At 35.9% G+C, this 26813-nt stretch overlaps 1 protein-coding gene across 2 annotated transcripts in view; it reads right to left on the minus strand.

Moving 5' to 3' along the window:
- NALCN (sodium leak channel, non-selective) overlaps positions 1–26813 on the minus strand; it is a 199240-nt gene that overhangs the window by 78087 nt on the left and 94340 nt on the right. For both annotated transcript variants that reach the window (XM_042867267.1, XM_042867265.1), the window contains 4 exons: positions 17115–17246; positions 10012–10179; positions 5536–5727; positions 90–227 (listed from right to left, as the gene is read on the minus strand). In XM_042867267.1, coding sequence (XP_042723201.1) covers positions 90–227; positions 5536–5727; positions 10012–10179; positions 17115–17246 — 630 coding nt within the window. The remainder of the gene's footprint in view (positions 1–89; positions 228–5535; positions 5728–10011; positions 10180–17114; positions 17247–26813) is intronic.

Raw genomic sequence — 26813 nt, forward strand, 5'->3', positions numbered from 1 at the left:
TAGAAGAAAAAAAAATAAATAATACAAGAGCAATGTAAGTAAGAAGAAAAAGAAAGAAAAACACAATGCATTTGCAAACTAAAACTTACCAGGGTAGCAAAAAGATGATACAGTATAAAATAAATTGCAACTACTGGTGCCCACATATGTCCTACAGCATTCAGTGTCTGATCCATGACATCTACCCATCCTTCCTGTGTGAGAATCTGAAACATTGACATGAACGCCTGCAAGAAAAGAAACACATATATATTATTTCACAAGCTGTATCAATGTAGTTTTATACACACATTACTCAAATTGACTTAAGAGAGCTGAAAACTAGCTTTGTTTTTGTTGTTGTTGTTGTTTTTTAATCTTAATAAATATTTGTATTTTAAGTTTTGTCAGGTGAAAGGTTATTTCAGAATAACAGCAGGAATAAATAACCTAACCTTTGATTGCACTTACATAGCTCAAGCTTCATTAGCCCATATGAAAAGTTTTTTGGTTTCCTCCTGGGATAAGACAATAGGAAAAATAACTTGATCATCACAGCTTATTGTTTACAATAGAACACTGAACTGTAATTTTTTTGGTTATGCATACATTTCAGTGTTACCTCTCTATAAATATGCTTATTTAATATATTGTAAAAGGAAATGAGACCAAATATTTATGTTATTTTAACAGCAGAAGCACTCTAGGCATCCCACTGATGAGAATAACCAACATAAAACAAGGTCCCAGTTCTTCCTTCTGTTTCAGTTATTCAGATTCTTCCTCTATGCATTTTGTCAACAGCGTTCATTGTGCAATGGTTTATGTAACATTTCCAAATCCCTTCAGACCTGGAAAGAATGTCAAAAACAGAAGGAATAAGGGAAATGTTTCAAACAATTGTCTTTGGTGACAGGAATGTCTGAATCCAGATGAGTCCTAGAATCCAGATGTCTGAAACTTCTGACACCCCATACTTATTGCCACAAATCAAAACACCAGCACTAAGCTGTGTAAAACAGAAGACAAGCTTCATCCTGTCCCATCTAGTGCCAGTTTTAATAACAAAAGTCAGCCAGTCAGTGTCCTGGTGACTGGAAAAAGAGAAATATAACTCCTATTTTCAAGAAAGGGAGGAAGGAAAACCTGGGAAATCGTAGACTGGTAAGCCTCACATCTGTGCCTGAGGAGATCAAGGAACAGATCAGATCCTTATGGAAGACATGCTAAGGCACACAAGGGCTGAGAATGTGATCTGTTACAGCCAGTATGTCTTCATCAGAGGCAGATCATGCCTCACAAGTCTCAGGGGAGACCTCATTGCATCCTTCAATTACTTAAAAGGAGCTTATGAACATGAGATAAATAAACATTTTACATGTTAGATAGTGATAGCACAAAGGGGGATGCTTTTAAAATATAAGAGGGGAGATTTAGATTAAATATCAGGTGGAAATTTTTCACTGACAGGGTAGTGAAGCATTGGCAAAGGTTGCCCAGAGAAGCTGTAGGAGCCCCAACTCTGGAGGCTGCCAAGGCCAGTTAGGATGAGGTCCTGGGCAACCAGATCTAGTGACTGATTTAGTGGCTGGCAACTAAATCACACAGCACAGTCACCTGTGCTGATGGGTTGAAACTAGAATATCTTTGAATCTTTTTCAACACAACCCATTCTATGATTCTAAGGTGATGACCTCATCAGTACACAGTACCAGTTCTCAGCCTTCTCTTATCAGGTGAAGATAAAGCTAAAGTAGGCAACTGCAGAGCAGCTCTGGAATTGTATAGCACCTCTGTAAGCAGTAATGGCCTTACCTAATGGGTGGGACTCTCTTTGCTGAAGTAAAACTTAGATGATTAATTACATTAAGTAATACAACGCACTTCTGGCTGGGTAAATACAGCTGGATAAATGGCCAATTGAACCAGTGCAGTATTCTTCATACTGAGTCACATAAGAATATATTTATTAAAAATATGTATTGTAAGTAAATCTTCAGATATAAAGATAAACTGCAACTGCATTGTGGACTCCTTATTAGTACAAAAAATGAATTAATTTAGAAAATACACACTTTTAACAGCATAGAAATCTAATCTGCTATCTAAATCAGCTGTCCACAAAGCATACAGGTATTTCAAATGGCCTTCCAACAGCATTCAAATATTTTATTATTACATTAAGTCCAGCATATGACAGAATATTAGTTTTAAGAGAACACAGCAGTGCACAGTGAGTTTGTTTTGCATCCGTCAATCTCCTTCGGAGCAAGTTATTTTTAGCTGAAAGGTGCACTTCCCACTGTTTATATTAAAATGAATTTGAAATGCAGCTACCTAGCTGACAGAATCAACATCTGTTAAGATGAAGCTTAGAGATTTATGCAAATGGTGACTTTCTGAATTAATTTACGTTATAGAAAAGGCTGTCAATTTCTTTGAGTATTTATGCCCTATTACATAATTAGCTGTTTTGATGATGGAAGTCAAACTACCTTTTTATTTTTAGTAGAAGATTGGCAAATGTATGGTGGAATGTACAAACAGAAGTGCCGGTTCTGATAGCCCGCCCATGTATTACAGGGTGGTGCCACTCCAAGAACTGCTTTCAGTTTTAACATACTTGCCTTTTAAAGTGCTGCTTGTCCATATAAAATTTTGGCCAAATCCCTGAGAAATTTAGTAAGCAGCTTCGAAATTCACTTACTCATGCAAGTTTCCCTGCAATCAGTGGGATTACTTCTGCAAATGAAGTTAGCAAGATTTAGGCAAATGCTGTGCAATGCTTGCATTGCTTTCTACCTGTCTTGAACTTTCCTTTTTCTCCTGACACAGTAATGAGTGCTCCATGACACACTGTGAGAAGCTCTACGAGAAGCTCTGTAAAAATGTCAGCAGCACTGAGACTGAAATTGCATCAGAAAACTAAGACATAGTGCAGCTCTTTAAAGGGATGGTGATTATGTTGAAAAGGTCACAAGCAGAGCTTCCTCTGTTCTCAAGACTAGAAGCCAAGTCCTGGTTTTGCTGATGACCACAGGATTGTTGCTGTTGAGATCAGCTGGGCCTACATTTCATTTCTTTTCAATTTTTATTGTTGCTTTTTAGAGAATAGTGGTATTCCCAGCCTTGTGATATGTCTGAGACACTGAGTAGTGTCACCAGAAACTGGGACGTGGAAGTCAGACACTAAAAACATACTTCGTTTTCCATACAGTGAATGTTTAAATTTCCAAGCAGTCATCTTATACTGCTACCTTTGCACAGAACCCCCCCATCTGATTTTTCTCTATTTGGGCCCTACACTGAACTACCCAATTTTGAACTCATGGCTCAGTGCGTGCAGCCAAAGAAGACATGCAAAAATAGAGATGGCAGAATGGTTAAAATAGCAGATAGCAAACATTTATATTTTTATATTTGGTATTAGAGAGAAAGCCAGTCCAATTGGAAAGTTGCAATGAGCGAAAGAACAGTGAAATTTGTAACCATAGCAACACTGAGTTTGTGCCTATTGACAGTTGTCAGGAGACCATGTGAAAACATGCAATTTATGGGCATTAGTGAAAGGAGGTCTCCTTGTTCCCAAACCCATACTGTGCCTTCTTATAAAGCACTTCTGGCATCAAAATGATTTTATGTTTTTTTCTGTTTCACTACAGAAGGCACTTCAATGTAAAAAGTAAAAATTTACCTCTGGAGTCACCACTTTGTTAGTGTACTTGACCTCTGTGGATTCAGAACTGAAAGAAGCTCATGGCAACAGTGCTACCATTTGGGGTTCACTCATATTTGTGTGCAAGCTCTTAAAAATTTATAATGGCAATTGCTGCTATGCAGACTTCATAGCTTCTTCTATGTTATACACTGATGCAAATATTTCACAGTCACATTATGAAAAGAATGCATTCCACTAAATATCCAGAATTGTAGATTTCATTTCTGTCTTATTGCAAAAACATTCTGTGATCTTTATTGAAAGCAGACATTAGAGGGACACTGTCAAACGAAGTACTCTATCATACAGAAGCTATAAGAAATATTTCAATTCACTGGAATTGAATATTGGAACAGTCCCTTGTTGTAGGTAATGGGCCTTGCATTTTTCCCATAAAAACAAACACAAAATAGAAAACAACTTTGAATAGTTTCTATTTTATAAAAAAAACCCTAAGATTTACTGGAGAAAATATTTTCTCAGTTTTGTGAACTTTTGCAAAAGTTTAACATGGTAAAATTTCTTGTTAAAACCTATTTGGTCTTAGACTGAATGTTCAAAATAATTTAAAACTTTCCTAAAATCTTGAGATGTCTTAGCAATATCTTAGTGCAAGTCAATCTTTTTCAGTTATTTATACCAATTATTTCAGTTAAAAATATCCCGGTACTTGTGAATGTCTCTTGTTTTAATTATACTACAATAATTCCTTCAAGACTATCATTGCCATTTTGCATAAATAAAAAAAATATATACATCAGAAACTAAACTCTACTGCTGATTTAAAGTTTTTAAGTTCTTTTTGTTTTTTAATCAGAAGTTATACATAGGACTTGGGAATAGCATAGGGTGGCAGTATCACTTAATTTAGAGGCAGATGCACTGATTTTTTAAGTAAAGTTTGAGTTGTATTATCCTCTTTTTGCTTTCTTCAGCATTTCAAAAATGAATTATACTAAATTCTTTATGACTATTTTTGTAAGTACATTTTTTAATAGAGAAAGCACGGCATTATTTTTATTCCTTGTGAATAGGTATTTTTGTTTTATATTTGGTATCCAGCATCCCATACCTCAAATGCAGGCCAAATTGTTGTCTAGTTATTTTGTTTGCTAGATGAATGACCCTTGAGACTGTCTTGTTCATTGTTACTTAATTGTTCTTACCAATGCACCTTCTCTAAAATAGATACATTGGATAACCAAACTGGAGCTACAGAAACAAATAAATTATGACCGAAACCAACCCATGTACACTCATTTTAATTCATTATTAAATAAATGTCCATATTTCATTCAGAACACTGTGCTTCAATAAATTCATTAGCTCCAATTTCTACTGATTTTCAGTGTTCTATTCTGAATTAACTTCATGCCCATAAGGCAGACACTTATTCCGTCAATGCAGACAGGTTTTATAGCCCTGTGTAAAGGAAACATTCCTGTACTAATCAAGATCAACAACTTCACAATATGAAGACACAAATCATGTGTATACATCTTTATATAAATTCTGTGTGTAATTTCCATTGTTCTGCAGCTGGGTCTTCTTTTGTAGCATGCTAGATCATAAGCCATAATGTATGTTAAGCCATATGTTTGTGTGCACACATACAATTTTTCCATATTCCCATAATAGAAAGAAATACAAACTTCACAAATGAAGTACTAGTGGAAGACTACTACACCCAGAAAACGTATTTTTTAAACTCTGCATAAGCTGATTCTGCCCCATGGTTCTTAGAAGAATAAGAACGTTGGTCATATAAGAATGAATATACATATTAATGATAAGAAAATCTCAGTACACAATAAGGTACCGTTGCTGGTTATACTTGCCCGTGGAAAGGTTGTAAATCTATCCAGTTCTTCCACAAAGCAAAACATCTGTAAACTGATTGCTGACATTACAATTAGAAGGCTGGCAGTAAATACAACCAAACTCCCGAGCTTTTTTCCCGGTCCGAAGATCTTATACACAAAATCCTCCAAAGCAGGAGAGATCTTTATAAGCCGAACTACTCTAAGAACCTGCAAAGAAAGAGAAAATACAACTGCATTTTTTAAATTATTTAATTATTAATTAATTATTTGATTATTATGTTAATTAAAAACTTGTCAGACTTCAGGATAAAAAAGGAATGTGTAGCCCTGTAACACAGTAAATATTTGGTTATCACTGGTGCAGCAGACCACAAGTTGTTTGTTAGGTTAAGAACATAAGCCATGGAACCTGTCAGACTTTGTACTTGTCTCGACCTGCCTAGAGGTTTGTTTAAGCTACTAACAGTTATTATTTAATGACCAGGTAACTATTAACATATTTAAATTCTGCTTAGCCTTGGAAAATTTTATGTAGTAATGCTCATTGCTCTATATATCTTTTGATCTAACATACATTAATAAAAAGAAGCAATTTGGCACAGATAAAACTATCTACAGCCCTTTCAAAAAACGCAGCACCATGGCATGATATGACAGAACATTTCTTGAGAATACAGGCATGGGAAGATACTGAAGACTCCAAGGTTATCAATTCACCTGTGACTCATGGTCATCACAGAAATGCAAGGGAGTAAAGCTGTTTTGGGGGTAAACAAAGGAAGAGAAATGCACAAAACATACAACAGAGTCTGAATGTAATGAGAAATTACAGACCAGTGAAGGTTCATAGTCACACCAAACATATAGGAATGGCCTCCAGCAGAAGCAAAAACTCAGCAGTCTTGATTTAACAGCTGAGAATTGATTGCAGCATAAGTAAATTGCTCCAAAGTTTGCTTATCATCACTCTTAAAAATTCACATATTTTAAATGGACAAGATCCTGAACAGTCTTTGAAGAAAACTCTGCTTTGAGCAGCAGAATGAATGAGACCACTTAAAAAGTCCACTTGTAACCTACTCGCCTGTGACTGTGTGTTATTTGTTACAGAAGGTTACATACTTGCACTTTAAATAGCCAAATTTCTACAGTTCATCTTTCTATTCCAGTGTCCCAAGGCAAAATTGCTTGACATGGTGTCAAGTATAACCTAGCAAGTTTGGTAATAAACACATCGCTACACAACAAGGGAAATTCTGGGTGTCATTTCTCAGTATCAGAGAAAATGGCACTGCGAGCCACTGAATAATTTGACGTATTTTATGCATCCCTATATAAGCAGTGGCAGCAGAACTGTGATTGTGTATAGAACTCCTGACCCACTCACTGCTGAATCTACTTTTGAAAAGCTGGTGAAAGCTCTGATCCTCCTATTCCAGCCACTGATGGTGATGAAAACAGTAATATGAACATTAGTATCAAAAAGAGGCAGTGGCATCCTTAGTAGGCACAGGAGACAACTGACAAGAGGATATGGGTCAAATATAATTCTGTAGTTCTTACAAAGAAGACAACTCTCCAGCCCAAGGTACAGCCTATATTTCAACAAAAATCATATTGAAATTGAAAGGTAGGAATTACAGTACAATTATAGTCTGATGCTACGTGCACCTGGATACCTATTGATCAGGTACCCAGAGTATGCTGTACTGTCTGGCAGGGATCACAATAGGCTCAGCTGTCAAAGGAGAGACAGGAAGTCAACACCAGAGAGCAACTTTTTCCAAACAGACCAGACCTAGTGAGATGGAAGTGCCTACATTTTCCTCAGTACTTAAAAAGGGCCTTGGGGCTGAGAGGTTACATGAGACAGACTAACTTTCACATTTGAATAAAGTGAGGTAAAGTCCTTTCTATCACATTTCACATTGCAAGTAACCTGAGTACATAAAACTGGTTGCCAAGAGAGTGACAGCCAGAAAGATCAGTGAGATTTCTAGGTATTACAAACATTTAAATGTGGTGCCTTCTTACTTAGAAATGTACTTGAGATGTAAACGTACATGAACGCTAGTGCCAATAATGACCCCAGCGATTGAAGACTGCATGCTGGTTTGTATTCTGAATTGTGTTTTGGTTGAACTTTACTAACTGCCCTACTTTTTTTTTTACCTTTCTTTGGGGAACTTTAATTGACCTTTAAGCAAGGCGCTGATCTTATTGGTCTTTTTCTTTTTTTTTTCTTTTTTTTTTTCTTTTTCTTTTTCGTTCATTTTCATTAGGTGACAAATTAAATCTAGCAAAAGTATACTCTAATGAAAGTTTATGCATTCCATGTAATTGGATGGCAAAATGTATTAAATTTAAAAGATGTAGATGGATTAAATATAAAAATACATTAAAAAACAATTAAAAATGAAAATGACAAAAGGGAAATCACAGCTCTGTCAAAATAATAGCTACACCTCATATAAGTGATAAAATTTATTTAAAAATGACTCAGCAGTATTTCTCCAATCACAAAAATCATCTCTGCAATCTAATTCCATTTAAATCTCCCCCTTCATGCCAGTTTATTAGAAGTCTCTGCAATAATACGAGAATTCTGTTATTTCTCTACAGACGAGGTGTTCTGTAGACTAGGGAATGGTGTTTTGCTGTAGTTTACAGATGTTTTCTTTCACAGAGGACTTTGCAAAGTGTTTTGAATGAACACATAATGAGTTTAAGAAAGATAGGTAGGAAAATGAGCAGTAGCCAATGTGGACAAGAACAAATGATAAGTTGGCAAAAGGTAATTATGAGACCAATGAATAATAAAATATCTGCTAAGCAAAACTGGACAAAGAAAATAATATATCTGCTCATTATACTGGAATATGTCAAATGACTTTTGTTTTCAGTAACCTGTTTTGTTGGCTGACAAGGAACACATTTAACCTGTCATCATTAATATCTAAAGACTTTAAAATCTGCCAAACATCAATGTGTATTCATGTAAAAAAGGACTTTTTGAGCTTGATTTAAAAATGTGTTTTTAGCTTGCCAAAAAATACTTTCTAGGGTGTCTGGTGTGCACCTCATGGCCACAGGTTGTACCAAAGGATGTTTAGGTTAGACATAAGGAAGAACTTTTTCTCTCAGAGAGTGGTCAGGCACTGCAATGGCTGCCCAGGGAGGTGGTGGAGTCGCCGTCCCCGGAAGTGTTCAAGAGTCATCTGGATGAAGAGCTATGAGATATGGTTTAGTAGCTTGTGGTAGTAATGGTGACAAGAGGATGGTTGGACTAGATGATCTTGTAGGTCCTTTCCAACCTTATGATTCTATTCCCTTACATACTGACATCTAAGGTGAAGTATTTTTCCAACCTTACTGTCATCTGCTTCTTTGGGAATTTGGATTGCGTAGGGGTGCAATGGCATGCTCTTGATAGAGCATTATATTATTAAGTATATCACACCAAGTTGAATAGCAAAATTTTACACATTCAGACAACAAAATGAAAGGTATAACCATGTAAAAGCCTTAAAATCAAAAGTGAAATCAAAATAGAATGTGATATTTTGAAATCTTTCTTGAGCAGGTTTGTAGAACCAGTCAGAAAGAACAGAGTATGGGATTTGCAGAAGTCTGAAAAAACATTGTGTTGCAACACACAGCTGGAGAGAGTGCCACCCCCAGAGTACTTACTTGATTACTGTGTGTCTTTGTAATTAATCACACACGTGAACAGGATTCTGTCAAGATAGTTGTTATTTGCATTTACTCATAATTAATTATTCACCATGACAATCCACTGCTGAATAATGGCCAGGCATGCTTTTTTTTAAAAAAAGAATTTCACTTCAGAACTGTAGAATATAGCATGTTGTCATAAATCTCAACACTTTCTTCCACAGCTGGAGTAACCTTAGGAACTTTTACAAGGCTGAACAGGGAATTAGTTGGACTAGTAGGCAGAGGAATAATCAGAAGTCTGAATTAATAAGTATTCCTTGTCTTGCTTTTATGTTCTTCCCCAAAGTTAATGTGTAGCATTAGCTCCAGTAAACACACTTTCCCTCTGGATTGGGAATAGTGGGAGAGCTGTAAGAAAAATCTTAAACTGGTTCTGGTTAAAGGACTTCAGAATACCCACAAATGACTGCAGTTCTTCTCAGTTAGGGATGTGACTGCCACTGATGTCAAGATTTGGAGGAGCAACAGAAAAAACATTTGGATCTTAAGGACAGAAGCCAGAAAAGCAGTGGTGGCTTGTAGAGGAAAGTGACAGTAGGAAGTTGTAAGAGTTAGAAATAATCCTAGTTCTGAGAATTCACCCTAGAAACACAGTTAAGAACAGACTTGTTATTTTAAAGGTATTCTTGGGAGGAATCCATGTTGAGAGAACACTGGTAGTCTGACGATAGAAGTAAATGAAATATATACTCCTCTTGAGGGGTAATATTTTTAATTGATATAATGGTAAAATGGAAAAACAGCTGTACATACCTGAAAATATGTAAACTGAGAGTGATAGAGATCTGGATAAATGTGAAGAGTTGTTCCAATTACAAGTAGCAACTCAAATTTGTGAAGAGATGAGCTGATATATCCTGTGAAACCCAAACACCAGATCTTCAGGAGAGCTTCTAAATCAAACAGAACTGTAAAAGCAACCTAGATGAATACACAAAACAAGAAAGATGTGGTCAAAACACTGATTTCAATTACAGCTTTCTAAGCCATAAAGTCTACCAAGGTTTCGTATGAAAAAGATAAAGAAATACAAACCCAAACATGGTATTTCATTTATTTCTACATGGTTTTTAATGTCTGTGATTGCATGGCACTTATTTGTTCACTTATTTGTTAGTTGTTTCAGCAACTATGAATAATACAGAACTGAAATGAATTTTTACATTTATAAACACTTAAAAATAACCATAAGAGTACTTTATTATTAGGATAAACAATTTTGATGATGTTATGAAAATCAACCGTGACAAATCACATATCTATTATTCCTCTAAGGAGTTACATCTACTCTGCCTAGGCACTTTTTAAGTTCATTATTCAGCTTCCATTATAAATAGTTGGAAATTTGTCTTATATATCTGGAAAATCTGACACCCAAATTTTCAAAAGTTGTATGATCAATCTGAAAATTCATTGTTGAATACCTGTGTTCAATTTAGATAAGACTTCTTTCATAAGTTATTTTTTTTCTCATGTTGCTTACTGAAGTGTACACTTCATTTTCTTAAGTCCTAACACAGACATATAGAATGGCATGAAATAATAAATCCAACCAAGGAAAGAATGAAGAGGAGTCTTTCAAAATGTGAAGCTGTGAACACAGAGAAGCTGTCTGAAGAATTTTAAGAGATCTAAGAAGACAAAGTTTAAAGGTCTTTTGTTTGAAAATTGCTGCCTCAAATTTTCTACAATTTGCAAAGTAGTAAGACAACTGAAAGAGGTAAAAAAAAATAAAAGAAAAAAAAAAAGGTGATGGAACTTGAACATTAAAAGCTCAGTCAAGAATAGGCAATTTTTCTTAATTTTAAAAAGAGACTGTGTTAAAGAAGCAAAGAAAGTAAGGTGGGAATTACAAAGGAGTTAAAGAGGCCTTTCCTGAAATAATTAACACAGAAAAATGCTATGAAAAAAGGGAGATAGTTTTCTAAAGATTTGCATCTTCAAAATTTCTTCTTTATTCTTTCACTGATTAAAATCATCTTGGCTGGATACACTTCTTTCTCACTTGCCTTCTTCATTAAGCAGTTAAGTCTATAATATGAGGTGTTCTCTCCCTCATTTTCCAGCAGCCAGGAAACTCAAGATGGAGAAGACATTTCTGCTTCTCTCAGCAGTTTTCCTGTCTAACTGCTCACATGCTTTGGGGTTTAAGAGAGACACTGAAATAACATAAGGCAGTATCTATATCTAGCTAAAACTTTCAAAGTGCTGTGTAAACATAAATAAAGTACTGCTCAAACCTTCATTTAAATTAAGAATTATTAGCTTTTTTTTTTGTTACAGAATGTGAAGTTAGAAGATGGAGAGATTAACTGACTGCAGGCAATGAGGTTTACTGGATTGTACAGGGAATAATAAAGTTGGAGACCATGATTTGAATCATGAATCTGACTGCGCCTATGAAGGTGTGCTCCCCCGACTCTCTGGTCTTCTTCTCTAAACCACCTTCTTCAGCCTGGTCTTGTTCACAAGGCCTGCACAGGAGGACAGTGAATAACAGTACTGATAATATTCATGCTAAAACAAATTAATGACCATAAATCAATCTCAAACCAGAGGCTGAAAGAACTGATAGCAGACTCCTGGTTCAACAGCTGAGTACCAATGGAGCATGCACATAAAAGATGACAGATCTTCAGATGAGTCAGTCATCTTACACCCATCAATAATTTGCTCAAAGAGCCTCTTTTTGAGTACTCCTATGTGGCAACTGGCTGCAAGACAGGATCTCCCCTCGAGAGGGCATTTCTTATACCTTAGCATCAAGTCACCTTTCCAGTACAGATTCTAGGTAAGACTAATAGCTTGCTTTAGGCTTTGTTAGTCTCAGTAAGACCACATCTTAGATTGACTGTAAACTTTGTTGGCTTTACTAAGTTTGTATCTTAGACTGACCATGCACATACTATCCCTTTGACATAAACTGTTGACCAAGACTGGAGCTAGGAGTAGATCCAAATGCACTTTGGCTCCTTACCTCAGTGATTCAAGGAGTTTAGAAAGGAAGGGGATCTATTATCAACCTCATGACTCACCAGGAGGGCCGCCTGTGTGTGTGCTTACCCTATTCTCTATGCAGTAGATAATCAAGTGTATCTGGCCATCTTCAATCCTGTTTAGACACTGCCTTAGTTACAATTAAGCTTTGTTAAATCACTACGTTATATCCATATTATATCAATAAACATATTCTAGCTTCTCTCCTATGAGTGCAACATAATATAGCTGTTTTCTATCTGCAACAGTGACAATATCTGTGATGTTGGCTTAAGTGCTTAGTCCTCATTTAGTCCATCAAAATAATACATTTATCAACACTAAACAGGTTGTTTTTGAGTCTGCTAGCTAGAATTTTATGTATTTTATATGTGCAGGATTGTCACAAGCAAGGAGATCAAACACAGAAGCTTGCATCCTATGCTAACACCTTTAAAATACACAGCTGTTTATGAGCAGTGCTGCCAGCTGCATGACTTCTTCAAGGCATGTAAAACAGTCATCAAACTTTAAATGTCTTCTGAGTGGCTAAATCAAAGCAAAATGTTTCATAGCCCTCCAAATCTTTTGTCAGATTAGGAAAGAAACATTGCAAAGAGCTATCTGTGTGATTTCATACATACACACCTCCAGGTACTCAGGATGCCTGTATTCTCAAATACAGCTAGTTTTTCAGCCCTCATAGTTCAAAGAGCTCAAGGAAAACCATGTGCCAAGTCTGAAGAAATTACTCCTTTATGTGAAAATCCCTATTGTAAAACACAAGGCAAATGCTTTACCAAAAAGCTTTAAAATGAAAGCTCACTTCTAAAGAAATACTCGTCTGATTAAGTCCTAAACAGTAAGAGGGGCAAATTAGGAATGAGAGTAGAAAGCTGCTGGAATTCAGCATAGTTTCAGAATAGGTGGAATAACAATATTATTTAAATACACACATACATACTTCAGAGCACATATTTTCCCATTAGGGAAAAGACGCTTACAAATACAATGTTAAGTGTATTTTAATTTATTCTAAAAATATGGTGGGTGAGGGGGGAGGATCATTTCCGTTTTACATGCTTGTGAAATGAATTCAAACCAGTAGCACTTAAAAATGTATCAGATGGTTTACATAACATCTGATTACACCTGTCTTCCACTGACAGAACTTCTAATTTTTGCTTGTAATTCATATCAAAATACTGAGATTATTTTACTAGATCTTCTTCTGAGTTGTGAAATGTAATGGAATTTTATAGATTTTTTTTTTTTAAAGCTGAAATCATTACTTCCATTGTAGAGACAGAGAAAAAGCAGATTCACCTAAGAAGCCAGAACAGACTAGAACAGGAAAAACAGGTGTAACACATGAGCAGCTGTCCTCCACCAGGCTGCAAATTTTGCTTTGCCAAAAAAAAAAAAAAAAGGATTTATCCTTGCCCTATACAAGGAAATAAGGTTGGGAGAGAGAGGAAAAAATGGAGAGCTGCCAGGAATGGGGTGATGTCTGAGTGCTGCCTCCCAGCCAGCACCTGGAAACTTCATGGTCTGAATTCAGCCTTTAGCATCATTGTGCTCAGGCCCTTTAGAACAGAACTTAAAACCATATTTGTAAGAATCCCACCTGTCTCTGCTAAGGCTTCTAGTCTGTGCTGCAAATATAAGTTTCACAATAGGTGAACAGGAAATGAAAACGGCTTGTAAATTTATTTCCCTTCCTAGGATTTTCTGACTCTTCAGCTCTTCTTTTGCTGCATTTTATATCTCCTGCCATAAAACAGCAGGAGTTTATTATTTGATTTTTATATTGTTTGTAGTAAAGGTTAAAACAAACAAACAATAAAACAAAAACCAAATGGACATCAAAACAAAAGTGTGTCTTACAAACAAAATACTCTTTTCCATTCTAGACTTGTTTATGGAAAAGTAAACAGGTAGAATAGTGGAAAGGAAAAGAATTTTTTGAAAGTTTCCACGCTAACAAATCAGTACTGGGATAAATCTAAACCATTCAGAGACAGAAAAAAATGTATATTTAAAGAAAACCAGACACTGTTCATAGGACAGAAGTTTAGTACGCTAGTCTACAAAAAACACTTATCTTGAAGAATAAAACCCTGAATGTATTTCTGTTGAAAAGCTCTAAGCCCTGCACTTCAAATAATCTGGAAAAGAGTATTTCTGGTTAATAAGTGCCAGAATAGAAATAGCACATGCAGCATTTCCTATTATGAATATAAGTTGAATTAATGTTATTTTGTTAAGAAACCAGGCTCTACTTTTATTTTTTTCTGCATAAAGCAAAAGTGCTCACCACAAGCACTTCATGGTCTCAGACCTTTAATGTTGATTTAATTATTCAATTCTAACCTGGAAATTAAAATGAGTTCTAAAACCTTCACTTCCAGGAAGTGAAAATACTGTCAAATCTGCAGGGGATATCCTAAGAGGATCCATTTTTTGTTGGTTTTATTCCAATGTCTTATTCCTAGGATCATCTTCTTGCTCATTCATGTTGTTTTTAGAATATACTTAGAACTTGAGATAAAGTAAAGCTAATATTTTTCACAATTACTCTTCCTATGATAATTGTTTCAAAGTTCAAATAGTTTCAATATAGTAAATGTATTTTTTTTAAAGAACTTGTTTACTGTCTGGAACAAAGTACTTCTACAGCTCTTTGAGGTTTACTTGGGAGGTTATTTAGTCTTGATTTTAATTTGAATATGTAAAGCCATCACTTACTTGCCTTCTGACTAGAATTCTGGTTCTAAACAGCATTTTAGGCCAGAATTTGATTTTTGATATTTGAGGTGAATTCTATATTTGAGATCTTAGTGAATTCCTTATATTTGCTAATCAGTAGTATGGAATATATTGCTATGATATGGAAAAAGATTGATTTTATATAGATGATTTTTCAGTTTAATAATAACAAGGTTTACTGGATTTCTTACAAATATGCATTTTCAAAGGCTTTTTTTGTGTATGCAGATCTCTTCTTTTCAAAAACACTTGTTATATCTGATAGTAAGAAAATCCACTAAAGCTAAGTACGATTAGAATATATTATAATAAACATTAAGCTGATCAGAAAATAGCCTATCTTGGTCTACGAATGAACTTGGCTAAGAAGTTTAAACATCCTAATTTTATCAGTCATTTTAAAGAAATTTCAGTCTAGCATACAGTCTTTCTGGAACTCAGTGAGAAATAAAAGGAAATTTGATTTCTAGAAATGCTGGAAAGTTAGTTTCTCTTCAAAGAGAAGGGACAAGATTGTAAGAGTTAGATTTCAGAGCAATTTCCTAAGGAGCTATTTAGTCAATCACTTCTGTTACTAGTTGAAACGAAGGAAAAGAGGACAAAGCCAGAGTGCCACTATCACCTGCATTACTCATTGCTTTTCACACACGCCCCAGTAACAAGGAATACTGGCCTATAGAGCTTGCATTTCAAGTACTTTTGTATTTTTCCTTGGGCCTGACCAACATTTACTCAGTGTTCATAGAAACTACAGCCATTCCCATCAACATGAAAGACAACAGAATGATGAAGCACTGACGTCTTCAGCCTGCACTGTTTGAGGGTTTGGACCCTGGTGCTATCTTTAACTTCTCTCTTTTTTTTTTTTTTTTGGTCACCAAATTTACAAATTTAAGAAATCTGTGCTTTGTAATATTAAAACTCTAAAGTATAACATATATTAAAAAAAAAAAAAGAAGAGTACCAACTCAACTTCTCTTAAAACAGGGAGATACATAAAGTATCATAATACTGTGAGCTAAAAGCCTTGTGATCCTTATGCTGTTGTCAGTCAGCCCTGTATGCAATACCAGCGGCAGCAGAGTCACAATGCAAAAAATGCTGTCAACTTTCAGAGAGAGAGACCATAAAATACTCTCAGAGCTCTGTCCTTTTTGTTGCTGACCCCTTTAGCTCCCAGGAAGGTCTGTGTAATTACTGAAGTCAAGGGAACGGCAGTATCCATAAAGCTTGTAACTACGATCAGCATCTTCAGAGAGCCATTCTCAGTAAATTTCTGCAGTGGTGGTTCTATTCTTGGATAAAGTGACACCTCATAGTGCTCACTGAAGTAAGTACTGCCAATAAAAATACTGCAGTACTCATTTTAGAAAAACAAATATCTATTTGAAGGCATGCCCATGCATTCGTATCGAAGACTTCAAAAATGTTTTTACTCTTTTGTTCCTGCTATCTGAATTAAATAGTACTAAAAAATCATGCAGACAAGATTCTAGGCACTCTGGCATATTCTACACAGTAAAATCCTTGACCAATTAAGCACTCAAGCAGGCTCTTAGTGAGAAAATCACAATAAAAGAATCTGTTTTCCTCCAGTTCAAGAACACAGCCTCTTTCTTCACTAAGCTGAGGACTGAATAAATGCTTCATTACAATGAGGTTTTGAAGCTTTTGAGCTTTCTGAAGCCAGGCTTTTCAACACTATTCTTGCTATGCTTAAGGACCATCCTGAAGACAAGTATTTGTCAGATGAAGATGATTTAGAAAGAGGTACAATAATCTTTAAAGACAGAGTTTTACCTTTTTTTTTTTTTTTTTTAAATGTTAAATTCTTATGAATGTTATACTCTTGCTAGAGAAGATAGCAATTCAGCAGACATACATAGCCTGCAGGTGCTATACTTAAGCCTCAGCTCATTACCACTGACATTTTGTTGGAGGAAATTACCTTTCAAAAAGTTGTCAGACAGAGGAGCTTGAACAAGTTAGCAAAGAATTTTTGGAATGCTTAAGGGAATTAAAAAAAAAAAAATTACATGCTAAAATGTGCTTGACATTCAGACTTCAGCTTATCTTGAAAAATATCCAGATAGTTCTTTCAGCATACTCACCTCAGCTAGGTAAAATTCATCATATTGTCTCTTGAAATTTTCTCCTTTGTAGTAGTTACTAGCAGCAACAATGACATCTACAGCAACCATGCTTAGTATGAACATATGAAACACTGATGACCTCATCATTTTCTGCAAAAGAACAAGTATTTCATCAAGATGAGTCAAACCACATGTATCATAAATTTTTATTACACTGTCAAAACATAATCATCTATAAAGATATGTTTTATAAAGTTTTTTTTTTCCTGATTATCAGTTATTAGTCTTTAAAAATATTCTAATACATTACTTGAATCACAGAATCATAGAATGGCCTCCGTTGAAAAGGAACTCAAAGATCATCTAGTTTCAAGCCCTCTCTTGTGAGCAAGGTCACCAACCACCATGCCAGAACTTGTTCAAACATGACCTGTTACTCACCAATGCAAGTGAATTGATTGGTGACATTAGGATTGGAGGCTGCCTGGGCTGCAGTGATCACATAATGAGACCTGCCAGTCAAAATGGAGAGCAAGAGAAAAATGCAAAGGCAGCGGTAGAAGGGATAGGTATTCTGGAGGGAGTATAGAAATGCTGCTAGGCTGTGTAAGGATGGGGTCAGGAATGACAAGGCCTTGGCTCAGGGTGCAAAGAAGGATAAGAAAGACTTCTACAGGTACATCAATCAGAAAAGGAAAGTCTAAGAAGGTGTACTCCCTAGTAAACAATACAGGCAGGATGGTAAAAATGGACAAGAAGGCTGAGGTATTCAACAATTTTTTTTGCCTTAGTTCTTCACTTTCAATTGGATGGGTTGGAAGGTGGTGATTAGGGGATGTAAGCAAATATCAGGTTCATGACCACATGATGAACCTGAACATTCATAAGTATATGGGTTCCAATGAGATGCATTGCAGAATCCTGAGGGAATTGGTTGACTTTGTCTCCAAGCCATTCTCAGTGACATTTGAAAAGTCATGGCAGTCAGGCGAAGTCTCTGGTGACTAGAAAAAAAAGCAGTATCACATCCTTTTTTAAGAAGAGAAGAAAGGACGGCCCAGGGAACTACTGCCCTGTCAGCTTCATTTCTGTGACAAGGAATATCATGGAATGGATTATCCTGGAGGCTATGGTAATGCAGATGGAAGACAGGGAAGTGATCCGAGGCAACCAACATGGCTTCACCAATGCCTAGTCAGCAACTACTCGCTCATGAGTGTGGGACTCCTGCCACATTTGCTTGATTTCCTGAAATTTGGGATGGAATTTTACGAGCTTGGGGAAGATACTGAAAAGTTAGCCAGCTGCTCTAGACCCTTTTCTCTCCAAGACTTTATCTCATAGGATTCTTTCAAGCAGATACTTAACAGGACAGTTTGTTCTCCAAGGTGGTGATTCTGCTTTTGTTTTTTTTCCCTCCTTGCAAGAATCATGAACTTCAGCATCTTGTGGTCATGGCAACTAAGTATGCTCCTTAATTCTCACAATCCCTATTTCCTCTAAGAGGCCCAGAGAGAAAACCTGCCCTCATCACATGTGTTAGGAAGTTACCAGAATGGCACTCTAGAAATCTGAACTGTTAACTCCCTGCTGCTTTTTGCTTCCTGTAGGTACCAGGGAAGTTAAGATATAACTTGGGCCTGTGAATGTAAATATGTTATACTAGAATGCAAAAAATTAAGCAACATATATTTTTACATATGTAAACATGTATTAACTCCTAGAAGACTCATAAAAATTTGTAAAAAACTATCTCAGTCTTCAGTGAGTTGAGGTTGTTATGTTGACAAAGAAATTTCCAATTTACATTCTATATTTAACTCTTCCAGGAGCTTAGGGTCTTGAACTGCACTTTAAAACTACTGTGTTGTTTTCTGTTTTTTTTTTTCTTGTATTTTCTTTCAATTTAGAACACAGTACAATAAATATAGAAGGCCGGAGAAACAGGCATTTGTTCAGGCTTTTGGTAAATATTTGTACCTGCCTACAGGAGCATTCATCTGTTGAATTCTCTGTTGAATTCCACTGAAATCAAAGCGGAGTGGAGAATATGCACACAGCTACATGCACACAACCTCTTGCCTCTAAACATCTGGATTTAATATGTGATTCATTGATAACATTGCAGACAGAGGACAGTTCAACCCTACTCTTTCAGATTGATTTCCTTTCAACCATAGTGGTACAAAATTGTTATATATTCCCATCATGGATGCTGAGGGAATAAAGTCTGACAGGCAGCAATTTACTTGAAAAGTCTGAGCTAATAACAATTCTCGAAGTGCAATGAATCCACTAAAACTTAGTGGCTAAGTGCTGTCTTGCTTTTATTTTTAATTCACATGGCAAGTTATCAGGATATAGTAATAAAAACCATGATTTCAAATATGCATTTTTGTAAGTGGTGAGATTCCAGTAGATAGCATCTTATCTGTTACTTTTCTATTTCACACAAGTTCTAAACAGGCAGCTCATCTCTGCGTATTTTACACTGTATTTTTAATAGTGTCAAAATTTTCTTCATAGTAACAAAGTATGCTGTCTTAATTGTGAAAGGATTTGCTAAAAAAAACTGCTATGTAAGGATGATACTTTTCTGTCCTATCACAAAAAAATCACTAAAAATAAATAATAATAATAATAATAATAATAAAAAACAAAAACAAAACAAACAACAACAACAACAACAAAACTGGGAAGCAATATGGTACCAGAGGAAGAATAAAAATTAATAAACCATCTTGGTGTACATATATATACATACATGCATACTTTCTCAATATTGTTCATGTCTTGGGACACTCATAAAAAGATTTTCCAGTGCTATATTTTATGCTGGAAAATAAAATGAAATAACATAAATAATACCCTACAGCAGTATAATAAGCCCAGTAAAATTCAGTAAAGATTCTTGTCAATTACTAAATGTTGCTTTCTCATCTCATCTAGCCTGAAAGGAAACAATTTAGCTAATAGAGAGTATTATGTTTGCATAAAACAATTCAACACCAAGATAATAACGATATAGTCCTTGGGCTGTTTATGGATAACTCAAACAGCCTGCAAGATGGAGATATGCAGGCAGATGCACAGCAAAAGCACCACACTGAGAAGACCCAAAAAAGAAACTATTTTTAAATCCTAAGACTGGCCTGCTCATGGGAGCCAGACTGGCATCCTACCACTTCATATTTCACTACAACTCATTTGTATCAAAGGTGAATATATCCACACTGTATACAAAATACAATATTCTTCCCAAAGGATAAAATAACTGGATTTAGATTAACTGTGTGACCCTCTATGACATCTTCATTATTGTGCCTGAAACACCAAATAGGTTACTTATTTTTGTCTTTAGCATGGCAGAGTCTGGCTGCTCACCTGTCAGGAATGCTATGAATGACAAGCTGCATTTCTGTTGGTCTCAGAGACAGATTCTAACATTTTTAGGAGATCAATCACACTGTTCTAGCACATACAATTACTGTGCACAGCTTTTTCTCTATTTTCACCTAATTTTGTTCTTTTTGCATCACAGAATTTTAATTTGGACTTGTACCCTTGAAATGGCTCATCTGCATCTTTATGTTAATGTTTGACCATAAGCATTCATTATGTCTTTACACATTTCTGCAGGACTTTTGGAATATGGTCTCCTCTGAGCCTTCTCTTCTCCAAACTAAACAATCCCAACTCCTTCAGTCTCCTCATAAGACTTGTGCTCCAGACACCTCACAGCTTCACTGTCCTTCTCTGGAAATACTCCAGGGCCTCAATGTCTTTCTTGTAGAGAGGGGCCCAAAATTGAACACAGTACTCTAGGTGCAGCCTCACCAGTGCTGAATACAGGGGGATGATCACCTCCCTTCTCCTGCTGGCCACATTATTTCTAATGCAAACCAGGATGTCGTTGGCCCTCTTGGCCACCTGGACACACTGCTGGCTCGTGTTCAGCCAAGCATCAACCAACATGAACCAACAAGAAGAGAGAAATGTTCTGATATTGCTGTCAGACAGATGCATTATGGGAAAATTGTGTCTTATATGAAATTGGATGTAAGATTAGCTGTGCTGAAGCAGTCTTAAGTGAAATGCCCTGTTGCTGCCATCAATCAACTACAGCAGTGAAGAATTTCTCATATCTACTGTGAGTCACTTCTAAAGCTGGCATCTGGCTGCATGTAGGATGGTGACTTCCAGTGTCCAGGACACTGTTCACTGTGGTGAACGTGGATGGAACAGAGCATAAAGGATACGATGGCCCCTAATAATCAATGTAGGACAAATGTAGCAATTCAGATTCCTTCAGTGTTTGTAAATACATAAGTACATTGAGAATGTGTGTAGACTGGAATTTCATGAGAACAGGGAAGTTTTCTAAAATCCTATTTATTGTTATTCATTGGAGATATGTCTATTATGGCAGAGGCACTCTAAATGAAAAATACTCTATGTAACATTGTGGTCTCACTCAAAAGCTCAAGTAAGCAATGACACTGGAATTGCTGGCTAGAGAAAGCTGCCTGGGTCACTTAATCTGACAGAGCATTACGGTGCATGAGTCTAAAGCAGTCTTTTGTCACTCCAGGAACAAAGTATTCTGCTCTAATACTCCATCCGGCTTCCTATATGGCAGAGGGAGGATGAGTGACAGGGCACTAAATACACTAAATTTAGTGTAAAAATTTTGACATATTGCAATCAAAAATGTTACACTTATGCTACTTCATGCTACTTTATGCTACTTCAACCTTCTTTGCTCATGGGCCTGTTGCAGAGTAGATCACCCCAGTGCACTGGCATGAAGGCAGCCGGACTTTTAACTCAGCTGAGTGCACAGCACCTCCATGATTAGTTGCTAGTGACCATTCTGACTGTTACGGTAAGTTACGGTACCTAATACTTTCTTAGAGCACCATTAGCTGGAGCACCCTATCACAGAAGACAAAACCCTGGTTCAGAAAAGCTAACAAAGCATGAGTCAAGTGCATTACAACAGCACACAAAACAGAAAGTCAAATTAAAAATTAAAAGGAATTACCAGTAAATTCATATTTGTTTTTTCTTTTCATGAGTTTTATACAATAGGGACAGGTTATGTTGTATGTGCCGAATTCTTACCATAAAAAGGTAACATGAGAAATGGGGAAATGGTCACTCAAGATGCTAGCCAGTAGTGGTTTGATATGTAAGGTACTGGTCCTGCAACAAGACTAGAAATAGTAAAGAAAACTTGACTTCTAGGATTCTATGCAACATGATTTTGAAGAATTGCTGAGAAAAGATTCAATTCTGGGCTAAAGAAAAGATAAGGCCTCTGATCCTGTGCAGGTTTATTATACTCTTAGTCTTTATTTAATCTTTTTCTTTTCCTTTTTTTCTTCCTTTCTTTTTTTCTTTTCTTTTTTTTCGTTATGAAGTGTTTGATAATACCTTGTCTATGAAAGGAGCTTTAGAAAATCACATTCCATACACTGCTAATCACAGATTATTCATTGCATGAATAGGATAATTTTGATTCCATCTTGTTGGCTAATGGCCATCTAAGCAAATACAAAATTGTGAAATTGCAGGAAATTTTCCCTTTTGTTTGTGGAACACTGTAGAGCATTTCACAAGCATGTAACTAATTTTCTACAAACCATATTGCTTTTAACATACTTTATGATTGCCCGACAAAGATTTGTTTGCAAGAAAAATTTAGCAGATATGAATATTTCCGAGAATTATTAACAATTAACCACAAATTTTAAGGGAGCAAGCTTCTAATATCTTAAATTGATGCAGTTGTATATCAGTGTGGGGCACTAAAATACACTGTCAATCTAGGATAGCATTTGAGAGAAACTTTCATACGAGATACCAATTCAAGTAATGCAATTTCAGTGAGGAAATACGGTGATGTGTGTTTGACATACATTGACAGGGATGGCATTTAGACAATGCAAAGAAAGCAAGTAATCAGTAGCCTCAGCTCAGATGTTCTGGTGAAGGCAGTCCCTCCTTCCAAGCTGCTCATCCCAGTGAAATAAGAGTAGAACAACTCATTAGTTTTGGAAACAGAAACAGTTCCTTTAGCATCATTTTGTAGGCAGAGAACTTCTCAGGGCAGTGATGTAGTAGAGATGGATATAAAGACTCGCTAAGATCCATTGTCCAAATGAAAAATAGTTCCTTTACTTATGCAGCATGGAGAAACTTTGCTCCCAGTTGCTTTCAAGGAAGCACAACCCTCCCTCCCTAGAAAAAATCTTTGCTCTTGCAGATTTTAGAATATGCACAGAATCATAGAATGGCTGTGGTTGGAAGGGACCTCAAGGATCATGAATCTCCAACCCCCCTGCAGGGCCACCATCCTCCCCATTTAATACTAGACCAGGCTGCCCAGGGCCCCATCCAACCCAGCATTGAACACCTCCAGAGATGGGGCATCCACAACCTCTCTGGGCAGCCTGTTCCAGTGCCTTATCACTCTCATACTAAAGAACTTCCCCTTGATAATTCAACCTAAATATTCTCTTCCTACCTTGAAAAACACTGTACACGCTTCACTTTACTGTGCTTCTGTTTCCACCTTCTACTTAATCTGATTAGTCAGTAAAACTCAAGGCAGAGAGTGCATCTAACTATGTGTTTTTATACGGTCTATTACTTTTGTGGCCTCAAAATAAGCTGTAAATTGAAGAATTATTGAATAATGGAAACATATTAGAACATGCAAATGTGACACAACAGAAGATGCAAATACATGCTCCAATATGCAAGTATGGGCCTGCTTTTCATGCTATCAAAATATCTTCTTTAAAACAACAAATATCACTTTCGGATAATTTGTAGCTAAAATCACACAGAAGTCAGCATTTGCCGAGGACTATGTTGCAGTAGTCTAAATATATTTTTAATAATTGAAGTAAGTTATTCATGAATCTGTAATATTGTACCACAGTCTATTTTTTAATAGTAAATTTGGATGAAAATAAAAATCTATTTAAAAAAAAAAAAAAGTGAACAGAATTGTGATCAAAGGAACAATGTAAAGTCACTAAATCAGGAAGAAAAAGAAAATATACACTTGGGAAGTAAATGGCAATAGAAAAGAAAGCTTACAGAAAAGAAAATCTGCAAGGCATGACTTTTACAAGTAAACAAACTAATGGCAAAAATGTCTGCCACAAATTATATACTCTTTTCCATTACATCCCAGATTTGATTGACAAAGCTTTATTTCTGCTGTATGTCAAAGGAGCATTGTGTTTGCCTTCTACAGACATGATGTACTGTTACTTTGCATTCTATAATAGCAGAAAAAAGTGCTACAGATGTGCTCCCACTAACAGTAGCCTGTTTTCTCCTTTCACAACCTTTTAGGACAGTCTATCAGAGCAATGGTGACATTTCTGTTCTAAAAATCCATGAAATAAAAGTTTTCTTGAAAATAAATGAACCTCCTCCTCCTCACTAGTTTATAAATCAGCCACCACCGCTATGTTATTTTCCTTGCAAAAAACATGGAGAAAACAAGCTGCCTTTCAACGTCTGCAGTCTGACTTAAAGAAATGGAGAACAGCAGCTGCAACATAAAAGAAAGCTAAAAATACTACTTAAATTGTTCATGACAACAATAATGCATGAAGATTGTTACCTTCCCTCACATTTTAGAACTTTTAGGAAATATATCATTACCTTAGCAGTAATTTTCTTAAAGCTACGTATAATAAAATGCAAAATAGAATCCACATAATTTGAATACTAATGTAACTTTTTTTTCTAAACATTGCAAAACAATTCAGCAAACGCAATGAGACAAAATAATTACTGTATAAAAACTGAAATGAAACAGGCCAAAGTAATTTTTGATCTATTTCTAGAGACCTTACCTAAGCTAGGGATGAAGAGTCCTTATTACTTACCAAGACATAATTATTTATCTGCCCTACATGGATTCACCTGCATAGTACTTTCAAAAAAAATAAAGCCTACCACTTCTTCCCCATTCATAGTAAAAAATACTCTATGTTTCCAAAGTATAACTGATTTCTTAGCAGCAATCTAGTATCTGAACTACTTTAAAACCAGAGTGGTAAATGCACTTATTGTCAGGTACAGCAATTGGTAAATACCCAAACTAACACTCTAACCTGTTACATTATGGATTAATACACCACATATATACATAAATACATCAAAAAATATGTACACATATCTGTCTAAACATATATAGAGAAAGTACACCAAATTCTAGCTGATTTACGATGCTGTGTTCTGTTGGTCACCTTGTTATGGATGTATTTCACATTCTTAATCTACATTTTCAATTTTTTAAAATCTGAAATCTCGATCTACTTCAGAATCTGCATTACAACGCAGTTAGATACTGTTTCTGAATCTTCAAGATGTTATCTTCTATTTTACGTGTGTTGACAATATTTTCTTATTTTTGTACCTTTTTATTTTGTCAATAGAAAGAATAAATGTTCTTAATAACTTTCTGTACAGAAGGACAGTTCCATGTCTAAGACTTAATCCATCTGCCATTATTCAAAAGCTGTACCATGTATGAACTGTGATATATTTTACACTGATCACTCCTACAGAACTATGTTAACTGTAATCTTGACAAGTAATTGATTATTATACATGCTTCAACTTTCCGTCAAATTGCAGGGAAAGCGATGGAAAAGGTAAAGGATTTGGAACCCATTTGCACTGTAGTTTCCTTCCATGCCTTCAGAATTTCTGTAGCTTTTACATTTTGAACCTCTCGGAACCTTGCTTCCAACAGTTTTCAAGTACCACTGTTTCTTTGAATTAGATGGCCTTGAATACCTCACCCTGAATACCTCCCTGAAACTGCTTACCCTTTCACTTACATTTCAATTCAGGATCCGTGTTTTGAATGTCAGTTATTAACCAGATGTGAATCAGCCATTTTCACTGTCTCTATCTAACTCATTTTCTTCATCTATTTATTTCTTGATTCATTAGCACTGTTTTCTTTTTATGTTATTACAGTAGCATCCATGATTTACAAACCGCTTAACGATCATGAAGGAAAATATTGCTCTTATTTTAGTGAATAGCTCATGAACTAAAAGGGCAATCACACATAATAGATTAGTATTGCACCACAGTCTTCATTTTGTGCTCGCTGAGGATCAGCACAAAAACTTCCAGAATTTATAGTATAATTCTTAGGATGGATGAGGAATTACCCATGCAAAAAGATAGGCTCAAATGAGCAAGAGAGATGTATACGCTTTTTCACCCATAACAGTTTAATCCACCTTCTCAAATGTTTAGCCCAGCTTCAGTTTCAGTGTGATTTGTGCTGCACCAACTCAAATGAGCAAGTTGCTCATATCAAAGCTGGCATCTATTAACCCTGTATAGATCATGTAAAAGAAATAGCACTTTAGGGGGGAGTAGGTGTTATACATACATGCTGTAACCGACCTCTGGTTAGAAGAGTGTTCAAATACCATGAGAGATTTATGTAGGTGTTTTGGTGATGATAGACATAGAGGGCAGAAGAGAACTGACTACTCAGAATGAGCTGGAGGACTGGAAACATAAATTCTTCTATTAGGAAGACTTTAAAGCACATCTAGTAGTTCCCTTAAGTTCATGAGAAATTAACATATAGAGCAATTAAGGACAGGAAGAAATTGAGTTTATACTTGCCAGTAGCCTCTTTTTACAGGGTGAAACATGCTT

This window comes from Lagopus leucura, unplaced genomic scaffold (genome assembly GCF_019238085.1).
Source record: "Lagopus leucura isolate 7727_CA_CO unplaced genomic scaffold, USGS_WTPT01 Super-Scaffold_100001, whole genome shotgun sequence".
Taxonomy (NCBI): domain Eukaryota; kingdom Metazoa; phylum Chordata; class Aves; order Galliformes; family Phasianidae; genus Lagopus; species Lagopus leucura.